This window comes from Bactrocera tryoni, chromosome 3 (assembly GCF_016617805.1).
Source record: "Bactrocera tryoni isolate S06 chromosome 3, CSIRO_BtryS06_freeze2, whole genome shotgun sequence".
NCBI classification, from domain to species: domain Eukaryota; kingdom Metazoa; phylum Arthropoda; class Insecta; order Diptera; family Tephritidae; genus Bactrocera; species Bactrocera tryoni.
The window spans coordinates 11,171,022-11,195,339 of NC_052501.1; the positions used below are offsets into that span (position 1 = coordinate 11,171,022).

The following is a 24,318-nucleotide window of genomic DNA, read 5'->3' on the forward strand; positions in this document are numbered from 1 at the left end:
TTGGAAATTTATCCGTTGCCAGATGGTTTTCTGAGGCACCGCCGAAAAAGTCTCCTCGCGGTAGTCAGCATAACAGACGAAGGTTTCATCTAAAATAAAAATTTTATTGGCTAGTAGATGAGTACATAGTAGGCCGTGATTAATTGAAAAATTTGGAAAAAATATGAAATTTTGGCAAGTAAAGAAATAAAAAAAATTTAACTTCAAACCCCAGCAACGTAACCCCTTACATCCGTATATATTATACATATGTATATACATATAATTAATTTTGAAAATATTAATTAAGCGAACTACGATATGTAGAAGCTGTATATCGCGAAAATTACTATTTTTTTTTTTAATTTTAAATAAAAAAAAGTTTAAAACTCTTTTCTGAATTAAATTTTCACTCTGCAAATATCCTGTTTACTTTCTGCGTGACTGCCTAAATCATTTATGTACTCGTTTACGCGGAAATTTATATACAAACATACACATATACATACATATATGCGTATATTGCAACTTCCTTTTTCAGCAAATATATATGCGCTTTTTAGGACCGAGCAAAGGTTCATTGCACAGAATTCACAAGCTCGCCAACAGGATATCGTTAACGCACGCACACGCATTCACACACTGACACCTACGTCCCATGCCGAGTTTTGCTTAAAAGAAATTCTTAAATTTTAAACTTAATGCTGCAACTTTTTTGTTTGCGTGTAGATCGCTCTGTAGAATAACTATAAGTCGACTTAAGCTTACAATTATTTATCGTAAATACGTATTTTTTGCTTATGAATGTACATGTGTGTATAATTTACATACCTGCGTTAAACTGTATAATATGTATATGTGTATTTGTGTATTAAAATTAATTAATTAACTGAAATTTTGTTTTCCCATCAGTCCTTAATTCTCAATTACAGCTACTGTTGGTCGCCAATTGCTGGTCTCACTTTGTGGTCGCTTTCAGGTGGCGCTCCTTGTTTTCACACACCACAATGTGTGTGTGTGTGTGTGTGTGTGGGTGCATGTGTTAACCGTTAAGCGATTGTCCTGCAATTGCTCTAGTCACACCTCCGCGCACACATACACACAAAACTGCACTGGGTCCTTTTTAGTGGTTGTTCCTTTGAGTGTGTGTGTTTGTGTGCAGCCTACTCTTCCGGCCAGCCAAGATCCTCACCAACCAATTCATAGAATCGTTGATTATGCTCGGCAAAGAACTTTCGCAATTTGGACACGACCACAGGATCAACATGTGGATGCTTGCGTCCTTTCGTTTCGCGTAAGCATCGGTCACCGCTGTCGTAACGCAAACAGTAAAAGCCTTTTGTCTCGTTGAAGTAGAAATGACTGTTGGTCACACGATGCTCGATGCCTTTTATGCCGCATTCAACGTGATGTCATTGGTGTCATTGGTGGTGTTGGTGGTGATGTTGTTATTGTTGGTTGATGATGCGCAAGCGGTGTGTTGCAGTTGTCCGAGTTGCCGAGGTAAGTAATTGCAGAGGCCGCAATATGAAAATTTAATGCGTTGCAGTTGGCAACAGCAGGTAACGGTGGCACAAGCCGAAGTAGTATGTGAAATGTCAGCATTGCAGTAGTCCGTAATAATTGTATGCAAGGAAGAGAAAATGTATGAAGTTAGTTGTGGTTTTTTACAATGTGAAAGCGACAAAGTTAATTGCGAGTTTTGTGTGGTATTTGAGACGAAAAAACATGAGCATTCATGCAGGGAGTATGAGCAACATACATACATATGTAATGCGAACAAAGCTAGGTTTTTTTCTGCTTCACATATTTTATGAATAGAATTGTTAATTGTATAAATATATATATTTGTATGCTTAGTGATACATACATACATAATATATCAGAAATTTCAGACTGTCGAAGCGAACACACTACTGTTATGAATGAAATAAATTCGTAAAATGAAATAGAAGGTGAAAAGAATGTGGTTGCTCTCTTATGTTAAATTGAATATCATGTCTTTGTTGTCGCTTTCCTTTATATTGTGACAAAAAATACTATAATATATAAAATTATAACTAAATTCCTCAGGCTTACAATGATGCAAAAACACAAGCCTATGAGCTGTACAAAGCCTTCAAAAATGGTCGACCTATTCACCTGACGTGAAAGAAAAAGTGAAGGATAAGATGCTTTAAAATCGTCAGACAAGAGAGATGAGTGAGAGTGATGGCAAAAAAGCTCGACATATCTCGCGGATCCGTTCGAATTATTTTTGTGGATATTTTGGATATGAAACGCGTTCTTGCGCGACTCGTCCCGTTAAAGCTGAATTTTTTTTCAAAAAGAGTACGGTAACTAAGTCTTTTTGTACTAGCTTGACTGTGCAAATTCCGATCCCACATTTATGGAGAGCATTATAACTGCCGATGAGACATGGATTTATGAGTTTGGCCTGCAAACAAGTCAGCAAACATAAGAATGGAGAGAAAAAACGAGCCTAAACCAGAAAAAGAAACACACCAAAGCCGATAAAAAAAGAAGGTGATGCTCTTGTTTTTTTTCGATATTCATTGCTTGGTTTTTTATGAATATATTCCAGAGGGATAAATGGTCAATAAAATGTTATTTTCGGCCGTATTGAGGCGTTTGCGTGAAAACATCCGTCAAAACTGGCCGATATTGTGAAAGAACACTTCAATTTAAAGCCAAAAACGCATTGAATACCAACGTATTCACCAGATTTGGCTCCGTGTGATTTTTTGCTTGTTCTCCAAACTGAAATTGTCACTCCGTGGAACCCGTTTTCAGTCGTTAGAAGAGATAAAACAAAATTCGCTGGAGGAGCTGAAGACCGTCCCAAAAAGTTCTTTTGAAAAGTGTTTTGAGGACTGGAAAAATTGTTGACATAAGTGTATTAGATCTGGTGGGGATTATTTTGAAGGTGACAAAATAAATGTTGATAAATAATTAAATATTTAGCATTTTATTTACAGTTTACGTAATTTTTTGTCAATAATCGAATACGGATAATATGATATAGCACTCAGTAAAAGCCGGTCAGAACTTTCATTTACGAAAGGAACTGAATTCCTTTAATATATTGTTGTCTCAAATAAATAAATAAATAAATAAAAAGCAATATTTCCTTCTTTCCAGCGTGAATTTTGTACTTTGAAAGCGGCTATATCCATTTGCAAGTCAGAAAAAAAACTAATTTTTTGTGAGTTTTCTTTTTTTTAAAGAGAAATTCTGTTTAATAAATAAATAAAAAATAAAAAAGACGAAAAAGTGGAACATAATTTTTATCATAGTTCAGTTTGTATGACACATATATACTATCGTAGTCTGAACAATTGCTTCTGAGATTGCAATAAAAAATGAAAATACCTCGCCAAATGAAAAAAATACATGATTCCGATATCGGCGGTTACGACAAAGAAATAGCTTTTTTTGGAAGAAAAGGATTTAAGCAACATTTTAGATCGATTTCTCAAAAACTGCGCGACCAGTTCGCTCATAGACAGAGATTGCTAAATTAACTCAGCTCATCATGCTGTTCATTTACATATTTGCATATAATGTAGGGTCTCGGAACTATTCGCAAAATCATCACTTATCTTGAGACCCAGCATTATTGGATAATATTCGACCGAATAGCCACGTCCAGCACACAGTGAAGAAAGTGTAGCAGCCGTAAATATGCAAAATTTCCGCATTTGGGACGAAGAGCAACCTGACGAAATGTGATTCAAAAGCTGACATTTGAAAGAGATAATCTCCAAAAAATAAACACTAAACAGTTTCTCGAATGATAATAAACATTCGCCATTAAATAGGAAGTTTTTGTGCATTTTCTTTAAAAATATAGGGAACCTCGAAATGAATCAACCTTTATATACACATAACCCTGCTTCTATTTCCTAATTATAATAAAGTAATTAACTCCCCGAATCCGAAGTTCATATTTCAAGAGTACGAAATGTACGCAAACTATATTAGCAATCTTGAAATGTATTAGCACTTCATGTGCTTTGTTTAAGTGACAAAGGCATAATCAAATATGATATCAAGACTTCACAGACAACAACAATAAATTGAATGTAATATTAATGCTTATTGCTAGCAAGTGAATACCATGCAACTACACGAATTTATAATTGTACATATTCAGAATTAAAATTTACTGAAATATGCGCATTAAATATCTCCTCTCAACGTTGTAGGTTAATTTGAATTGCCTTATATATACATACATATACATGTGCATATAAACACGCACTTCGATACTACTGCATTTGACTGATTGATTGTTATTCGCTGCTCAAAAGCACTTAGCTGCGTACGCCTCTATATTCAAATGTGTAGGTACGTAGCTAGTGCTTGTACATACAGATTAATGTATAGTATATCACTTGTGTATAGGAAACTTAATGATGAGTAGATATGATGTTGTTGTTCTACGTTCAAAGAGTAAGACCAACCAATTTCATGTTGCTTAAGATTATTTGAGAATTCTAACGATTTTTTTTCATTGTAAGGCAATATCTTAAAGTTTTAGCTAAGTAAATATCACTGTGTTACAAATTAACATATTCAAATAAGTTTAGAAATTTATGAAATTTTCTGCGTCGAATCAAAACTCAATACCATACATGTATAAGATCTAGAAAAAAAAATGCATTCTTCCTCATTGAATTGAAGGTTTTACTTTGAATAGCTAGACTGATCCGATTTTGGTCAAATTATATAACGTTTTGTTCCATAAATTGTTGTTTTTGCATAGGATCATTCATATAATTATTATGAAAACCCTTATCCCTATTGAAAAAATACAATGACAGAAGCAAACAATAGTCACGTGGTGCATAAAATCCGCCTAAACTATCTTAGAGCTTCTGGCTAGTCCTATCGGTGTGTGTGGTCTGGCGTTTTCCTGATTTAGTACACTTCCTCTCTTGTTAGTAACATATGTATGCTTCCTTCACTTCTAAGTACTGATAGTGCAGATACCACTTAAGTTCCACCAATTTGCATAACCTTGTATGGCATATACAAACTCAGCTAAGCAATGTTTGCCGTCTTGATTTTCGTAATTTCTTTCACATTAACTTCAAATTCTAAGTTTTTTTTATCTAGCCCTAATTACGTGGTCCCAAAACGTGCGCAAACGAAATACCGCTCGAGGGCATGAGTCACCATGAACAAATTCTAATTTTACGATATATTCAATAATCAGTCGTATAAATGATGGTGCTCCTTTGATACCAAAATTACCGCAATAGAACGGACGAAATAAAAATTGCACATGATTGACTCTTACAGTTTCAGAACCATGATCATTAAAATTTTCAACCACCAGGATTGCGTTTTAGCCTTTATTGAAGAAAAACTGTAAGTCATATCAGCAAAGCCCATTTCTGTTTACCGATAACCCCATACTAAATGCTAAATGATATTTTTTTCAAAACTTTGTATACATTTTAATAAATCCTCCTGCGATCCTTGAGTAATAGTAAGACTTTGTTCATAATTTTCGAAATCTTAATTTATTTCTCGAAATCTATGTCGTCCCCTCAAAGTAATCAAATAATTTTTCGGCTTCGGCACACTTTTGCCACGATATTCGGCCGATTAATCGTCTGTTTCCAAGTCGTAAACATAGAAACAAGGCTAGTCACCAGTAATTAGACATTTCATGACATTTTGGAAGTCGGAAAGCATTGTTTCACAGACGTTAATGCGACGCTGTTTTTCGAAAAAAAATTAATTATTTTGAAGCCAATCGTGCTCTCACTTTACTTAGGCCCAAATTATCCTTCAAAATGGTTTTCACTGATCCTTCCAATATTGCAACGGTGCCAGTAAGGTCTCGTGACTGTTAATCGTCGATTCTCTAGCACCAATACCTTTACTTCATTGACGTGTTGATCATCAGTTCACATTGTTGGCTATTCTGGACCTGGTTCATCGTCAACGCGAATAATTTGTACAAATCAAAAACACCTGCTCGCGACAAACAATTATCCCCGCAGGCCTTTTCCAAGATTCAGAATGTTTGGGCAGCAGAAATTTATATCGAAATTTGATTCGGCGCGCAAAATTTAAAGAAACTTTTTTGTTGAATAATTTTACCCATCGTAAAAATCGCCGAATGCACTTTTTGTACTTCAGAAAGACCAGCGTATACAAAACATTAACAATTATTTTGATGTGACATTTGGTATAGATGTCACTAACAGTCATACAAATCAAGAAAAAATTTCAATAAATGGGTTTTCGCGCGAAATTTAAATTAAAAAGTCATACTATTTTTTGCACACAGTGTTTCTCAAGCGAAATTGTTTGCGCCACATTTTTAGTGCTTAATTTTTGCAATCTTAGCCCTTCAAGATGTTTTTTGGTAAGATTTATAAAAGCCGCGATGCGAAAACAATTTCAAGGGGCTTTTCTGATAAAATTTTGCATCACGTTAAAAAAGGTATAAAATAGTTGTGCCAATGTGTATTTTTTTTTTTGTTGTTTAATAGAATGTACTAAGTCAATTGTTTGTTAAATTATATTTACCTTTCAACTGAACAAATTTTTCTCTAATGTTAAATCGCTTATGAAATGACAACCAGCTTTCTGCGCTGTGAAGCCATGAAATTCAAAATTTCTTTGCTAGGGTCATCAGTTTCTATTAGGATAATGAGAAGAACAAAGCCCCTCAATCTGTCTTCGTAAGTCGCACTCCACAGGTAGGTTTTCAGCCTACGAAGAGTCGTAAATCATATTTTACTGGGAACTGCTGATACTGGTAGAGTTGCTGCGATCTGCAAATATCGATGCGCAGTAGGATAGAATTTTTTGTCACAAATGTTAGATATTTCAGTGAATGTTTTTGATACTTTCCAATCTGATAGCCTCGATATGAGATTCTAATATTTATAAAGGCAGTTTGAACCCCGAAAACTGAACCAGGCGCGAAGGTTCAGAACCTTACTAAAAAATATTTATATTGTAAACTTTATAGAAAACTGCAATTTTTTTTTCAAATATAATAGAAACATGTTTGAGCATTGCTATTAAATCAATATACCGCTGAAACTAGTATACAGTATAGTATATGCACAGACAAAAATAAATTCATGAGAAATTTCGAATCATTGAATAGTGTTAGCCAGGCAACTTGGGTTGAGGTGTAACTCATCCTGCATCGCCTATTATTTACTATTGCCATTAGGAAGTAATCACGTGCTGTCACCCATGCGGGCGGGTAGAACGCGCAACATAGCAGTTGCTGCAATATACCTACCCTAAAAGTATTTAATGAAAACACGTACACACTGATGTCTATAGCTGTGTATGTATGTGTGTAAGTTTGCACATGCTTTCAATACACTTTAATCAAATTAGGGCAACACAATTAGCAAAATGTATCAGCAGACATTCACGCACACACTCACACACACGTAGCGGCAGACAGGAAGTAATTATATAGGCAGGGAGTAGATGACTCTGTGCATATATCGATAAATGTGTGGTGAGGGTGGTGGGTCCGCTTCCGCTTTGCCGCCGCCAACTAACGACTTACCTAAGAATGTTTCGATGCGCTTCAATTGCGAAACGGGGTCCTCAATTAATCGATCACCATTGACAACGAGTAATTGCTCGCGCGGGAAGACTTCCAGCCAACGATGCAAATGCAAATGATATAGAGATATGGTTAGCGGACGATAGGACTCATTAACCGTGCCATTGGGGAATATGGCTAGCTCCTCGAATGATCTATGAATATAAAAAAGTATGTAAGAGAGAGTGAGAAGTTAGAAGACAGAGCGAGTAAGTGCATAATTGAGTATTTATATAATTAAGTTATATATACATAGTTATATATATATGTATATATTAGTTATATATATACAAAATATATGTGTATATACATATATATATACAATTTTGCCTACTCAACATTCATATATGCACTCATACATAGTTCTACCTTTAATGTTACGTATACGCCATGTCGCCTCTGCTGTGCGCCTGCATACACAACTACCCACTTACTGCTGCATAGGAAGCTATAAGCGTTAAGCAAAACATTTTTGTTTTCGCTCAATTTAAATTGAACGGCAACACGCGCTTATTTTATTGAATTAACAAATTAAAATGAATGTCGCGTCTGCTCCATTCGTTTAGTAGGATGGCACAAACGTAAGTAACTTGTTACGGCGCATACAAACTCAGCGCTAACCAATGCTTGCCATGTTGAATTTTTACAATTTTCTAACGTTTTACATTTCATTTGTATGCAAAATAGACGGTATGAGCACACTTCCTTTCTTTTCAGCATTTTATTACTGTGTTTTCATAGCATACACTTTGGCGCCGCAGCCGCGTGATAACGTATACATACACATAAACACCTATATACAGTTTTACACTTAGTTGCTGGCACTTACTTGCTTGCAATTTGAGCTGCTGCTGCTGCTGCGGCCGCCGAGCCAGGCGTTGGCGCCGTTGTGTGCGCGGATTCACCAATACGATTCCGTGCGGCGCCACCGCCCTCATCGCCACCACCGCCGCCGCCGCCGATTGCATTATCATACACTTGTGCCGCTGCATAGGATTTGCTTGTTTTGCCATAGAGTGCCATATGCTGGGACGCGCGCAGCTGCTGATTCGTATAGCCCGCGCCTGGTCCATAGCCGGAGCCGGCTGCATCGATGGCGCGGCCGCGTCGCCTCTGATAGCTGTTGGCGCTGTATTTAGCGGTTGCCGGCGATGGTGGCGCTGCTGCGGGTCCATCGGCTAGCGGCAGCGTGGCCGTGGCCGCATGACTTCGTAATTGTGTGTAATCAGAAATGGCCCTTGTCACCGGTTCACGTACAATGAGCAAAAGTTTGATGCTGGCATTCATGGCGCGCACACGTTCCGGCACCTAAAAGGCGAAAGCGAGAGAACGGCGTAAGTAAAAATGTATAAATTAGAATTGCAAAACATTTAAAATATGTAGCAAAGGCATGTTTGCAGTTGCCTGTGTATGTATGTATGTATGTGTGTGTGTGTGCAGATGCTTGGTTGTAATGAGAGCAGAATTGAATTTGTCTTCGTTGGAGTTTCATTTTATTGGCTTTTCTCGATTTTCCCATTGATACTTTTCGCTTTGCTGCACATGTTTTTGCTTGCCGACAACTGCTGCCAAATTAATTTACTGCTTCGAGTTTCGCCTCCGCATATACTATACTTTTTGTGCTTTCAAATGGAGAGTGTCCAGTTGGTACAGTATGTTGCATACATACATAGTGTATATGCACTTTAGTATATGTACATTGTAACAATAAAGTACCCGGAAATTGTAATTTAAAATTCCCGGGGAAATTAGCTTTGACCTCTTCAACTGATGAAAACATTAAAAAAGTGAAGAATATTGTGCTTGAAAATCGTCAGGCAAGTGTGAGAAAGATGGAGCTCGAAATTTCTAGCGAGTCCGTCTGAATGTGTTTTGTAGATATTTTGGGTATGAAATGCGTTCTTACTGGACTCGTCCCGATAAAGTTGAATTTTTTTCAAAAAGGGTACCGTAAACAGGTCTCTTTGGACATGCTTTATCGTGCGAATTCCGATCCCACATTCATATGTAGACGGCATTATAACTGCCGATAAGACATTGGTTTATGAGTTTACCATGCAAACAAATCACAAATCCTCAGAATGGAGGGAAAACACCGATTTGAAACCAAAGAACCACGCCAAAGCCGCTCAAAAATCAAGTTTATACTTATTGTTTTTTTCGGTATTTCTGGTTTGGTGCATCATGAGTTCTTTCTGCTCATAGAAACGGTAAACAAGGTTTTCAATTTAGCCGTATTGAAGCGAAACGGAAGTTCCCGCTCCATGGAATCCGTTTTCAGTCAATCGAAGAAACAAAACAAAATTCACAGAAAGAGCTGAAGGCCATCGCGAAAATTTGTTATGAAAAGTGTTTCGTGGAATGAGTACATTACATCTGGTGGAGATTACTTTGAAGACGACAAAATAAATATTTGCAATTTCTGGGTACTCTTTTGTCACGATGTATGAATATACATATATGTGGCAGTGTGCCGCTGACTAACTTAATAAGTTTAATGCAGGCGCAAGTTGCGCCTCACAACATTAACAACAACTACTGCGGGAATAAAAAATTAGTGCTGTAAGTAATTAAAGTGCCGCAGGTTGCTTCACCCTGGGGCTGCAGCTCAAAACAAAAAGTTGTTAATAGTAACAGAAAAGTTGCTCACTTTATAAAAAGCAAAAAGTAGATAAATCTGCGCAACGGAGCTCTAAATATTTAATATGAATCATCAGCAGGCAATGGCAGATGAAGTAGAGCAAAGTTCAAACTAACAAGGAATCAATTCTCGAGGATGAGTCAAAAGAGCAAGTTGAAAAATCCATATTTATTGTTTTTATACTACTATATGCTTTGTAATTAGATTCAGTTGTTTTACTGGCTCAGTTGAGATACCTGCTTTCAAGATCGAAGGGACGTAATAAACTCATAGTTAATGAAGATTTGAGTAAGGAAAATCAATATATAAAGTAGATGCCGCACATGCTCACAATCAAACAAATACACTTTTTTATTCAATCAATTGATGATTTCAAATAATATCTGAAACGCAGGAAGCAATTGTCGAAATTACATGAATTTCGCTTCGAATTGCGCCCACATCCATCATATCTAACCCAACAACTTTTTTCTGATCTCAAGCCTCAAGAATTAAGTTAAAAAAATTGATAATTGACAAATCGGACTACAAGAGTGCATACCAAAAGTTAAGGGTATAGCAGTTTACTGCAATTTTTTATTTTTTTTTTTGATATATATAAATCGAAATTTGTTCTTACACTCCCAAACTGAACATTTTCAACTAAGAAGAAAGTACTCTTCAATTTTTTCTTAAATTTTCTCATATTTTGGCAAAATTTTAAATTCATCCCAAAAGAACTGCATCGATTTAGCAGCCAAGAATGAATTAAATAAATATTTGATACACTGTTCTGTTGCGAACCGTATTTCAATGTAAACATTCTTGGACGAGCTCCAAAGAAGGTAATCAGAAGGGTAAAAGTCTGTGCTATTTAACGAGTGAGGTAAAAGTTTAGTTTTAGAAGCTTATAATACAACACGCCCTTCTGATTCTAGCGAAATTAACCTTGACATCGTGGATATTCGATTTTGCCATTGATATGTCTGGTTGGCGTTTTTGCGTTTAGGGTTGTCGTAATTAATCCATTTCTCAGTGCCAAACACAGTCCGATGCGGAAACGACTTATTTTCACAGCGTTCAAGCAGCATTTCTGACAAGCAAAATCGTCTATTAATGCTTTGGGCTTGTCCGCCTAGTTTTAAAGTTTTTGAAAGGCTGCTTGGGTGACTCCCAAAGGCTCTGTGATTTCCTTTTGTGTTTAGCAGCAGTCTCCAACGAGAATAATGTTTGCAACTTTTCATCTTCAAACCTTTTTGGTCATTCAAGATATTGTTTGTCTTTCAAGTCGAAATCACCGCTCAAAAGTTAGTGTTGTTTATGCTTCAAATGACTGATATTAACTTAAAAAGATCAAGAAAAGTAGTTTTGTTCGGAGTATTAATAGAATAAAATAAGAATCGACCCTAGGCAAACCGCACGTCGAAATTTTAAAGATTTAATCTCTAACAACTTGAAAGAAATACAATTTCTTCAAAATTTTTGTAAGAAAAAACAACGAGAATTTTCAATAGTTTTATTTTTATCCCTATCTTTATCTTTATCTTTTCCTTTATCTTTATATTTATATTTATATTTATCTTTATCGTTATCTTTATCTGTATCTTTATTTTTATCTTGATCTTGATCTTTATCTTTAATTTGGAACACTTAATCTTTAATCTTCAATCTTTAATGATAATTCATAAGCTGAAAATGATATACAAAAGTACCCGATTTATAGAGAGTTTTTCCTAGAGATATTCCCATACTCACAGGACATTTTGAGAGCAACCAGCGTTATGTGAAACTTTACTGAAAATAAAGAAATAAGGAAATTCCATACCGAAAACCAGATCGCTTAAAAACTTCCAGAATCTATTTCAAATTTCATGCTCCTAGGTCTAACAACTATTAAAAAATTTTAATAAACGACCGTTTCGACTCATTTTGTGGAAACTTCATGACAGACAAAAATGAATCTTGCCTTGAGTATTACTGAATGATAAAGAAATACATCATAAAACTAAAACTACTTTATACCCAACAAAAATAAATTATTATGCCATCGCCCATCATTTTACGCTACCCCAATCAATCAGCAACTCACTTAGCTTGAATGCTTGCGATTTATTTTTAATAACATTATTTCCATCGTTTCACACCAAAACACGATATTCGCTGATTATTCACCCCGACCACACTAAGCAACTAATTCTAATTAAAAACACTTAAAGGGCGCCATGAATTCAATTTCCAAAAGCCAATCCTCTGCACAAAAGCATGCAAAGAATATACATATGGACAAAAACAACAATAATAAATTGGAAGCAAAAATATATAAATTCTTAATTTGTCTCGCCCATGCTGGCACATCAGCGCACAAGAGAGTTATTCAATCGCCGTTAATGCATTAATGTTTCAAGGACAAACGCTCATCGTACAATTACAAGCGGCTGCTAATTGCTGACCCTAATATCCGTTGAATAGTCTCGACCGCGTCGCGATGTCATAAACGTTAGGTTGAATGCATAAAATTGGCTTTCGAGCGCACCCCCTTTTAATTGCTTTGTGGTGCATGAACTGGATCGGCATGAAAAAGCGCTTTGTCTAGCATATAATTAGGCGCTGACAACTCGTTTTGCTCTTTCACTGGCTGGCCAATGCACTGGCTGCCTTTGGCTGCGACTGACGAGCACAATAACGATAAACAATAATAAGACCAAGCGGAAAAAGCATAATAAAAGAACAAGCAAAGCAAGGTTGGCATGGCAAGGAATACATGTAATCGGGTCAATCCAACGTAGACAAAAGGATTATGTGGCCAACTTAATTAAATGAAATATTTAATAAGAGCGCACAGACAGCTGGCAGCTACCAGACTAATGAATATCAAAGCAAATCAAAGCACGGATGAGCTGGCACAGAAAAAAATCTGCGAAGCATAAAACATGTTTAAAGCCAAACTACTACAACTACGGTACACATTTTGCTTACTGTTTATTCAGCTCCAAAAAATATATGCAAGAAACGCCTCATTTGTGTTGTGTGCTGAAAAGTTGCAAATTTAATGTCTGGCAACAAGTGAGCCATTTAAGCCACTCAATTGCCGTAACCAGCCAAGCAAGCAACCAGTCAGGCAGCCAGGCAGTCAGACACTCAGTCAATTTGGCCATTGAGTTCGCTTTTGCAGTCATAAAAAGCAAATATATTGCTCGACAAATTGAACTCAATTGAACTCGGTAGACATGTAAATTAATTGACAGCTAACGGTGTTGCCAAAAAGCATACAAAGCTGGGTGAGCACTTTGAGAAGGCCCGTTTGTGTCAGCCAACGGTTTGGCAGACTAAAGCATAAGAAAGCAGTGTTGAAAGCTTGCCAGAATTTGGTGAAATAAATTTTAGTTGCTTTTGTGCTTTTCAATTGATGGCCACTCTTTCTGCATTTTGCACATTCTATCTATCGCGATCTAGAGGAATATATATACTGATATCTTAAATTTTTACTGGAAGTTATTAAAAACTAAGTAACTAACTAAACTTATATAACTGGTGATGTTTTTTAAACGAAATCGTACAAATTTATTACCAAAAAATAATAATCATAAGATATAATTGCACAGCAGAGTCGGTAATTGGAACAACCATGAATCGATTTCGCATCACGTATACTATAGTGGATAATGCGCATCTTCAAAGATGTCAAACGGTGCGCACCGAAGTAAACGGTGGAGCAGAGTATCGAGGAAGAGTTCATCTGTGTTACGCTCAAGATGAGGGCTGTGAGAATCCACTTTATGAAAGATTTTGCAAAAGAATCTTGGTTTTCGGGCTTACAAAATTGAACTCGTGTAAGAATTGAAAACGAATGGACATCAAATGCGTCACGTCTTAGATAAATGGGCCCAAAACGAGATGGTCACAGCTCAAAAAAAAAAAAAATCAGCAATGAAGCTTACTTTTGGTTGAATGGGTTCATGGGTTGTTTTATTTTAAGTGATGATAATCCAAAAGCCATTGTTGGGATACCGTTACGTTCTCGAAATGTCACTGTGTGCTTTATCAGCAGAGGGAATCATTATGTCTTATATTTTCAAACATGAAACAGGTCATTAAGTAACTGTGCATGGGAACGCTATAAAGCCATGATTAATAAGTTTTTCGCCCCTGGATTGGAGAAGGTTGATGTGGGCGACTTTTCTCAAAATCTACTTGCTCTATACCCAACGATATACATAATCAATTTATTGAAGAATTGGTGAGCTCGTGAGCCTGTGACGTGACTCCCAAGATCGTGCGATTTATTTACCGCTGAACTAGTTTCTGTGTTTTGCAGAAAAGCGCGAGATGAAATAGTGTTGGAAATATTTTTTTTCCAGTGCCACTCTCTTTTTGCAAATTTTTTTGTTTTCGTTTGAGGATTGTTTATTTATTTATTGTATATCGTATTGGGCTTAAGGCAATCGCTCATTGTCCACAAACTGTCAGTACTATTTTTGTATGTACTATGATAGAGATAATAGTCATCGTACTCACATAAAATTTCAGTATTTTCAAAATTTTTAATGTATTTCTCGAACCAGGAACTATTAGAATAGACAATTTTTGAACTAATTTTGAATTTTTGAAAGCTTTTTAAATGAAATGATAAGATATGTCAGTCATTTATATTGTCATAAATTTGAAATTGGTTTAAAAATTCTTCAATTGAGCTTTCAAGTCCGCTAAAGAAATTTCTCTTATATTTCTCCATTTATCAAAAATGATCTTTCAAAGACTAATGCAATACTTGTAAAAGGGATATTAATGTTTTCAGGGGAAATAATTTATTATAAGTTTAAGAAGATATGCTCCTAAGCTCAGAAAACATTTCTAAAACTTGTTAATCCAATAAAGAGTTCCAGATATTTTTCGTGAAAGCAGCGACATTCAGAAAGCGAAGGAGATGCATTTCAAGTTCTTATGAGAACTACCTTTTATATTTCGGAATTAGAGAAGAAAAACAAATTTTATTCATCCAAAAAAATCACTTTATTATTTTTCAAAATATTCTTTATTAAGATCTATACATCTTTGCATGGGTTTGAACTAACCACGGGCGAAGCACTTTTGACTCTGATTCATTACCTCTTAAGGTGTCCAGAAACGTCGATTTCTTAGTTAGTTTTTTACATATAGGAGTAAACCAAAAGAATTCGGGGGCATGTCATCAAATCGATGTTTTGAGTGCTCAAAAATGCAATTGCTTCTGTTACTGTGTAGGAGCTAGCATTGTCGTGGTACAGAGTGATCCGTCTTCGGCGGTTGGTGTTCCTGATTCCTTGAAAGACAATTGGCTAACAAATGGTTGTATATAACTCAGAAGTAACTGCGTCGTTATAGTAGTAAAGTAGCGATATGTTAATTTTTTTCAAAAAAAAAACAGTCAACTATTTACAATTTCTGTTGGATGTAAACAACCTATACAGTCGGCTGCTGTTTACTTTCGGGCTCATACGCGTAAGTCAATGATCTGAACCTGTCAAGCACCGCTATAACATGATATTAACATTTTCTTCTAACAATCGACACGAGCTTTTTATGGAGCGACTGACAAATTGTAAAATTTGCGTGAAAAAAATATTTTACATTACAAATATGAATGGAAAATTAATGAATGCCAGGTCCACTAATGTCCATAGTTGACTCAAACTCACGATTAGTCACATCTTGCAATATCAATTTGCACACAAAACAATAGTTTCCGGGACAACAACTAATTTGGGACGGTTTTCCCGAAATTTTTATTGGAGTGATCTATGACCTCAATTGAATTCACCGTACTATCGATAAACACTGGTTCTTGATGGAGCTTCTTCGTCTTTTGTTAAAAAAATTCAAAAAATTTATTAAGTCCATCTTTACGCTCTAGATGAGTTAATCCACGTCGAAATTTGTAAAACATAATCGCGCGAAAGTATTTACGATTTAATTCCATTTTTTGGCCGAGATGAATATTTTAAGTAACTGTACATATGTAAATAGCGTTTTTATATAAAAAAGTCCTAAGTATGTATAACAACAAAAATTTTAAAATTTATGATAATTTTATGAGTTGCCAGATTGCAATAGTCGGGTTGCAAAGTCCCGGAATATAAAATATTAAATAGAACATTATAACAAACTGCCTTCCAGTATTTATTCACTTTGTGAGTATCTTTTAATATATATTACATAAATACAAATAAACATTAGTTTATTAATATATATATACATTATATTCGCTTATGACAAAACGCACATATATATGTATATGTACTTAAGTATGTCAACTTTCTCGTTAAATACGAAATATTCGTTGCAATATGGCTTGTGCCGGAAATATCCGAGACATTGTTAGTCCATATTTTATTTATTTAATTTGCTCAAAGCTATTGTTTTACAATGTCCATTCATAGCCATATTTCAACATATTTTCATTTATTTTAAATATTTTCATATTTGCCAAAAACCGCTTTTTTGTTGTATTTTGTGCACGCAACCATAAAATAGTAAGAAATGGTGAAGTTTCTTGGATATTTGCCAGCTTTCAATTGTTCTTCTCTGTTAATTGGAATTTTTGTATTGAATTCAATTTAAGCACTTCTATTGAGATATTCTTACTCAGTTTTATTTGAATATTAAATGCTTTAAAGAGCAATGCTTCAATTAAAAATAGCATTTTAAGTATCAAAGTTTAAATTTTAATAGGATTAAACAAGAGAGTTTCAAAAAACACTTTGATGGCATTTTATTTATTTTAAAGCAAAATAATCGATTTCCAATTTTTATTTCATATCTTTATTATTTTTTGTGATAACAATTCAAATTTTTATAAGTAATTATAGTTAGAACACATTTTCAAAGAAGAGAGAAACATTTTTATTGCATAGAATTTTGTCATTTTCACGCCCAATATGTGATTTCTGACGTAGCGTGTCTTTACAAAGACAGAAAATAAAAAATATGCAGATATCAAAAGTGATTTAGATGGTAATTTCGATATTATGTGACATCCAAAAATATTCAAAATTTAACTCAGAAGAAGTTAGATTGACATGGCACTCTTAGACCCGCGCAGAAGCCATTAAAAATGATAACAAAAGAAAAAAATTCATAGCAGATTTAAACCCATGGAAAATTATAGATAAAAAAATCAACATTAAAGGAAAATGATTTATCGGCGACATAGAGTCGATACAATCATGAATTTCAATCAAAAAATATTATGTCAAAATGTAAGATTGATTTCAGTTAGCTTTTTTTTAGTTGAAAAACTACATACATTATTATGGTAAATTTTCGCAGGAAATGCAAAAATAGTTTTCTGGGATTCTAGGGTACTGAGGTCAAGAAATCAAATAATAACTTAAATTTTTTATGGCAAAACTACAAAAACAAACTACGCAATTTTTGTATTTTAATATTTTGTAGTCGAAAAAGTCTTTTCGTCTTCGGCAATAGATGTAATTGCAGTCATATATCTCCAGTGCTACCAATCACATTGTGTCATAACATATAGTGTTGGAAAGGTGCGATTTTAAGCTTCATTCAACCAAAAACCTAAATTCTAGGAAGTTGAAAAAAAGGACAGCTGTTCAAAAATTAGTGAAAATAATGCAAAAATTCGCTATATTTTGAAATTTTTGTATAAAAAAGGGAAGAAAGTCACGCAAGTCGCCAATAGAATTTATGAAGTTTACGGAGACAATGCTGTATCAGTTCGTGTAACACAATAATTGTTCGCTCGCTTCCGTTCTGGAAATTTCGATGTGAAAGATGCACCTTGCTCTGGTCGTCTTATCGTTGCAGAAGTCAATGAAATTATGGAAAATATTGACCAGGACTGTGACATAAGCAACCATGACATCGCTAAGCAACTTAACTTTCATCATCAAATGGTTTTGAACCATTTAAAAAAGGCTGACTACAAATAAAAGCGCAATGCTTGGGTACCACGTGAATTTTCTGTGAAAAATTTAATGGTCGGTGCATTAACATCTGCGATTCCTTGCTGAAACAAAATGAAATCGAACCATTTCTGAATCGAGTGGTTACAGGAGATGAAAAGTGGATGAAATATGATAATAATGAGCGAAAAAATCATGGTCCAAGTATAGTGAAACTCAACAAATGGTCGCCAGGATTGACTCCTCAAAAGGTTATGCTGAGTGTTTGATGGGATTGGAAAGGAATCATTCACCATGAGCTGCTTCAGCCTGGTCGAACGTTTGATTCTACATTTTTCTGTCAACTACTCATGAGATTACAGCAAGCAATCGAAAAAAAGACCAGAACTGAACACCAGAAATAGCTTCGTCTTCAATCAGGACAACGCTGGACCACACACATTTTTAATGATTCGGCAAAAACTGGGAGAGCAAGACTGGAAAGTTTTAATGCATCCACCATATAGCCCTGACCTTGCAGCCACGAACTAACTTTTGTTTCGGTAAATGCAGAACTCCCTTAATGGAGTAAAGTTGGGTTCAAGAGAAACCTTGAATTACATACTTGTCGCAGTTTTTCGCCGAGACACCAGAAAGGTTTTATACTGATGAAATAATGTCTCCAGCAAAAAATGGCAAAAGTGGTAGACCAAAATGGTACATATTTGGTTCATTAAAGTTTATTATAAATATAAAAAAGTAAGTTGAAGTTTGTATAGAAATACGAAAATACTTTTTCGATTACTCAATATATATTCTTAGTACATATATTGAAGAATTTAGCAAGTGTGATTTTTGTTGCTTTAAACCTTTTCAAAAATCAATCAAATTTGGACTTAAGTTTTAAATTAAAAAATTCTCGAAACATCAAAATGTCCTCTTATTGTATTTTCTCATGGTAAATTATTGTAAATTACAAGTGTGGCAATTGCAATAATTCATGAATTTACAGCGGAAAATTTCACTGATTCCCATGCATTGTGGCAACCAATAAAAAGTACAGATTGGTGCATGTGAACATTTTCATTTTCAGCTTAATTAAACCAACGCGGATTGCCAGCAATTACAACGCTTGCACATTTACCAATCAATAAGTTTGTGTTGATTACAAAACTGCACACACATATACACATGCAGTTACAATTTAAGAGATAAATTCATATCAACACCAACGTCAATATGTAGAACAGTAACTGCGCGCGCAAAACTGATGCGATATGCATCGCTGCACTAAATAACGGAGTTGATTATGCCGCAATGTATGACAAATAAATCAAGAATATGTCACGCTTGGGACTCGGCATTAATTTTAAGCGTTCACGCGTGAGAATTCATATTCGCACAGTAATACCTCCTTCTTTATAAATGTAATGTTTGGATATATGTATGTGCGGTTGCGTATAAACATTTATAAGTATCCTCATTTAATTTAAATGAAAAATTCAAAAAATTGTGGCTTCCAACCAATATTTATTTGATGTAAATGTATTGAAGCAATTTCAAATTCACAGCTACAAATAATAATCTGAACTTTTGTAAATTGGGCTGATTTTTTATTTATTTTATATTACAGACACATGGAGTCCATAACTTCCAATAAATAAAAATTGTATTTTTTCATTATTTGCTTTCACAGTAAAACCCAGTTTAAATGTGGCAAGTATAGATGCTTTATTTTCTCAAACATATTACATTCGCAATGATTGATAGTTGTTGGGAATTGAAGGCTATTTAAGGGGGAGCCTGCTTTAGAAGCCTCAAAAAATCCAAATTTTTTTTGCTTAAATCTTTTTAAAAATAGTCTAAGAATATGTCCCCAAAGTTATAGATGGGAAGTCAAAATATTTTCGAGGCTAGAAGGGAAGTAGTGACCCAGCGTCTAGCAGATACATATATTAGCGCTTGGGCAGAAAGCGAAAACTTTGTCGCGCTATTTCTCGGTTATTCATTTTTACGATTTTTCTTAGGCAGGATAGAAAAAACTAAACGTCGCGAGTATAGAATTAAGGCAAAGTTTATTATCTTTGGCATTAAATTATCTTCTATTTAAACTAAAAAAAAACTACGAAAAGTCAAGTGAACATATTTTTAAACAACATAAGGTAAAGTTTTTTGGTCAAAAACCGCTTTTTTTCAATTTTTAAAATTTTTTAAAAATTTTTAAACATTTTACACTTTTTTTTGGAATTTTTTTAGTTTGACTAGAAGATAAATTATTAAAAAATATGAATCTTTTAGAATTTTTTGTTTCCGATAAAAATTGCGGCCTGCATCCTGCCCGCCGTCCGACGAATGCACATGGGAGATAATATAAAAATAAGAATATAAAAGATTTCGTATCCAAAAAATTTGTTAATGATGTTTAAATATTTAAATATAAACCATAGAAATTTCGCTTTAAAAAAATTCTCAAAAAAATCGATTTTTTCTAAAGCAGGCCCCATCTTAAAAAGATTTTCTGTTTTCGAATTTCCACTAAAAAACGAATCGGCTGTTCAATTTTGAATTAAAAAGTGTTCATACTGCTTTTTTTCATTACCTTAAAAAGAGTTTGCCACGAGAATATCTGCTTGTTTTTCTGTATATACGCGAGTTAGTCAATCAATTGAGATATCAATTTTGCACACGCCCATTTCTTCACAAACAGCTGCTCATTTGTCGGAACCGCCGACAACAGATCACTATAGGACATAGCTTTCATACAAACTGAAGGATCTAAAGTAATGCTTCAATCTCCGAAGCAATAATTCAGATCGAATCACCACAGCATATAGCTGCCATTAAACTGAACGATCGGAATCCAAATATTGTATGCAAAATTTTTTGTTTGACAAGCTTTCTCTAGCAGTTTATTTATTGCGGGTTATTATAATATAAAACTTTTTAGATCGGACTGCTTTAGCATGTAACTGTCATGTAAGCTAAAAATCAAATCCATTTATGGATTACCTTTTATATGAAAATTATCTTGACGGAATTTGTATGAAATATAAAACATTCTCCTAGGAAGCGTTTAAGATAAGGTGTCATCCTAAAAATCATGCTGAATTGGTGGAAAAGTTTCCGAGAAGTTATTTGTGTCGATGCAAGTTTGATTACGAGAATGTTGCATGACGGATTATATACCAGGTGAAATAAATGTTTGTGCTCTTTTTGTTCATCATGCATCAAAGGAAGACCAAAAGTGCACAAGTTTTTGACGGAAAAACGGATTTCTCTCACCAACCTATCCTCCATATTCGAATGATCTATAACCATGTCAATATTTTCTATTTCCGATATTTAGAGAGATAGCAGTAACTATCAGAACTCTAATGGTATGACTCAGTACATTTTAGTAGTTATATGTTGTTGTTCTCAAAGAACTGTTTGGTTATTTGTCAGATATAGTCAACCTTGACTTGTTTTCAATCCCGGAGCTTAAAAATATCGGATTATCGTGCTATTTTTGTTCAGTATTGTTCCAATTTCATCAGTGAAAGACTTACGCCTGAACAACTCAAATCATTCAACCTTATTACGAAAATTCACCTTCTATAAAGAATATGTTTCGCATGCTTCACTCAACTTATGGTCAACATAATCGTCCTATTCAGCGCTTTATTCGCAACATCTTCATTCATCTTGAGACCCAGAATTTATTATTGGATAACTTTCAATCGTATAGATGACGTCCAGCTCGTAGTGGAGAAAATAAAGCAGCAGTAGCTGAGAGAGTACACAAAGAGCGTGGAGAGTCGATTTGGCATCGTTTGCAGCAACTCGGACTGTCGTGTGGAGCGTCCAACATACAGCTTGTGCAAGAACTGAACCCGCTCATCCTTCCCAAGCGACATCACTTCGGTTTATGAGCTCTTCAATAGTTCCAAGAATATCTGACTTTTTTCAGCCACATTTTGTTCAGCGATGAGGCCCATTTCTGGCTCAATGAGTATATAAAAGCAAATTTCCCGCATTTGGAATGAAGAGAAACCTAAAGAGGTGCAAGAACTGGTCCTTATTTCTCCACAAATGATGCCGGTGAGAACGCCGTTATTGCGCTATGATAACTGACGCCTGAAAAAGAATCGTGATTTTGGCGACAATTGGTTTCAACAAGACGGATCATTTCAGTGAGCAGATAATTTCACGTCTTGGGCGGGTTAATTGACCCCCAAGATATATAATACAGAGAAAATTGCTTCTAGAACCGAAACCAAAAAAATTAAAAATCGCTTGTATAGCATATCATTAATATTGAGCAACTGTCAAGCTCATCAATCACGCGATGAAAACCGACTTGCGAAACTAAAATGCATAAGTTCGAAGTTTTTCACGACAAAATAAACACTTTAAGGGCTCACAATCAAGGGGTGTTCGGCTGCATTATTTTTGGCACTCAAGCAGCAACAGCTTCGACAATAAATATTAATAATCATATTAATGAAGATTTATGACATTCGCCAAACTAAGTCAAGCCACTACCAAGAGCACAGCGCCACGGCAAAATGCAACAGCTTTGGGGCTGCCGCACGGCGCTCGACTGCGTACCACCCAGCAAAGTTTCAGAATATAGTAAATTTTTTATACTATACTTCTGAGCTTTGCAATTTCATGGCTGTCACGACATGGCAGTTGTGTTGCATAAATGCACCGTTAGTGGGGTTTGAGCGATGGCAGCTTGCAACAAAGTTTAGTCACTCGCTAAGCAAGCTGCGTTAAGCAAGTCATCGCTTGCGAAAGGCTGTACCACCACCAGCGAACGCACCAACTTGACAACTGTAAGCGACTGCTGGCAGGGCGGTGAGGTGGGCAGTATGCAGCATACGCGGCTAATGAACGCTTCAACCAGTAACGGGTGCTTGCGTAATAGATGTGTGACCGAATTGTGTGCCCGCACAACTTTATGCCCTTGCACCGGCTCCGGCTGCGGATTTTGCCGACAACGTTTTCCACTTTCCGTTGTGAGTAGTTCATTAAACTGACATCCAACATATATTTGCTTCCAGATATCATCTGACACTGAGTGACTATTCGGTTAGCTAAGCACTGTCTGACGCACATAGCAACAACTATCTGACATTTGTTGCTTACGGGTGCATTGCCTTAAGCCACTGCTGCACATATACAGGGTGCGTAGATAGCAAACTATTTTGTATTGGAAATGAATATCACATTTTGTGGCATTAAATGAGAGCTCTCCTAGTGTTACAATATTTATATCCTCTTCCAACTCTCATATCCAAAATAAGCAATGAAGCTATTTGCAAAGTAGCACAGCCTCTTCAATCACCCTATATACCATATAAGCTTCTACATTGACATGTGCGTTTCTAAGTCTTTGATGAAGCCCTTAGAAGATTCTTTTGTAACATTTTCAATCAATTTCATGACATCATTTGATGCGAAATTTATCTGCATCACTTTCAATTTACCAGCTCGAAAAACGAGCGTTTTACATGCTGCGGATTGTAGAGAAATCGATATGCGATCACATCGACACTCAGGCAACACGCTACATCAGCTAAAAGTGTTTGATTTTGGTATTAGTTGTATGGAGCATGCGAAGTCGCGTCCTTATGTGAGCTGTGCGAAATTTATATAAAGTCGACGTAATAAAGTTAAGTTTATATCAGGGAGCTATGGGTGCAGTTCAACATTGTTGTTCACTACGCATGGTAAGAAATCATTGAATGCGGCATGTTTAGACAACTAATATTTTTTTTTGTGATTAAAACACCAGAGATTGAAAATGCTTACTTCCGCTGCACAGAGCCTTCGCTTGAACTCTACCCGTCTATTTTACTTATAGCATGAAGGTATTTAAGAAATTTTTAGGAATTGAAGCTTGGCCGAGATTTGTCAAATGTGAAGGCGATTATTATTTACAAGATCATATCTTTTCAAGAGCTCACCACTTTCTTTTCTATTTAATATTTTGACATATTTGGTTTTTATAGACGGATCGCACCATACAGCAATATTTTTCTCTGAAGAGATTTTTACACCTGAAGTTCATAAAAGTAGTAAGTAACAGGTTTATTTCCTTACATGTCGGAATAGTTAGAGCTATCATTTACTAAGTGAGCCCGCAGTGGCTGAAAAAAAGTTTCTTCGCGTTTTATTTTTGGAAAATTAAAACGGTAATGATATTTTAATTATGGGTTCCGTTCAGTGGCGTTAACTCTGACATGGGA

The 24,318-nt window shown here is 35.3% G+C and overlaps 1 protein-coding gene across 1 annotated transcript in view; it reads right to left on the reverse strand.

Moving 5' to 3' along the window:
* The window catches only part of LOC120772930, a 58,716-nt gene continuing 34,398 nt past the window's right edge, over positions 1-24,318 (reverse strand). The window contains exons 4-6 of the mRNA XM_040101830.1: positions 8,406-8,884; positions 7,538-7,731; positions 1-1,366 (exon numbers count right to left, since the gene is read on the reverse strand). Of these exons, the coding sequence (XP_039957764.1) occupies positions 1,143-1,366; positions 7,538-7,731; positions 8,406-8,884 (897 nt within the window). The 3' untranslated portion in view covers positions 1-1,142. The remainder of the gene's footprint in view (positions 1,367-7,537; positions 7,732-8,405; positions 8,885-24,318) is intronic.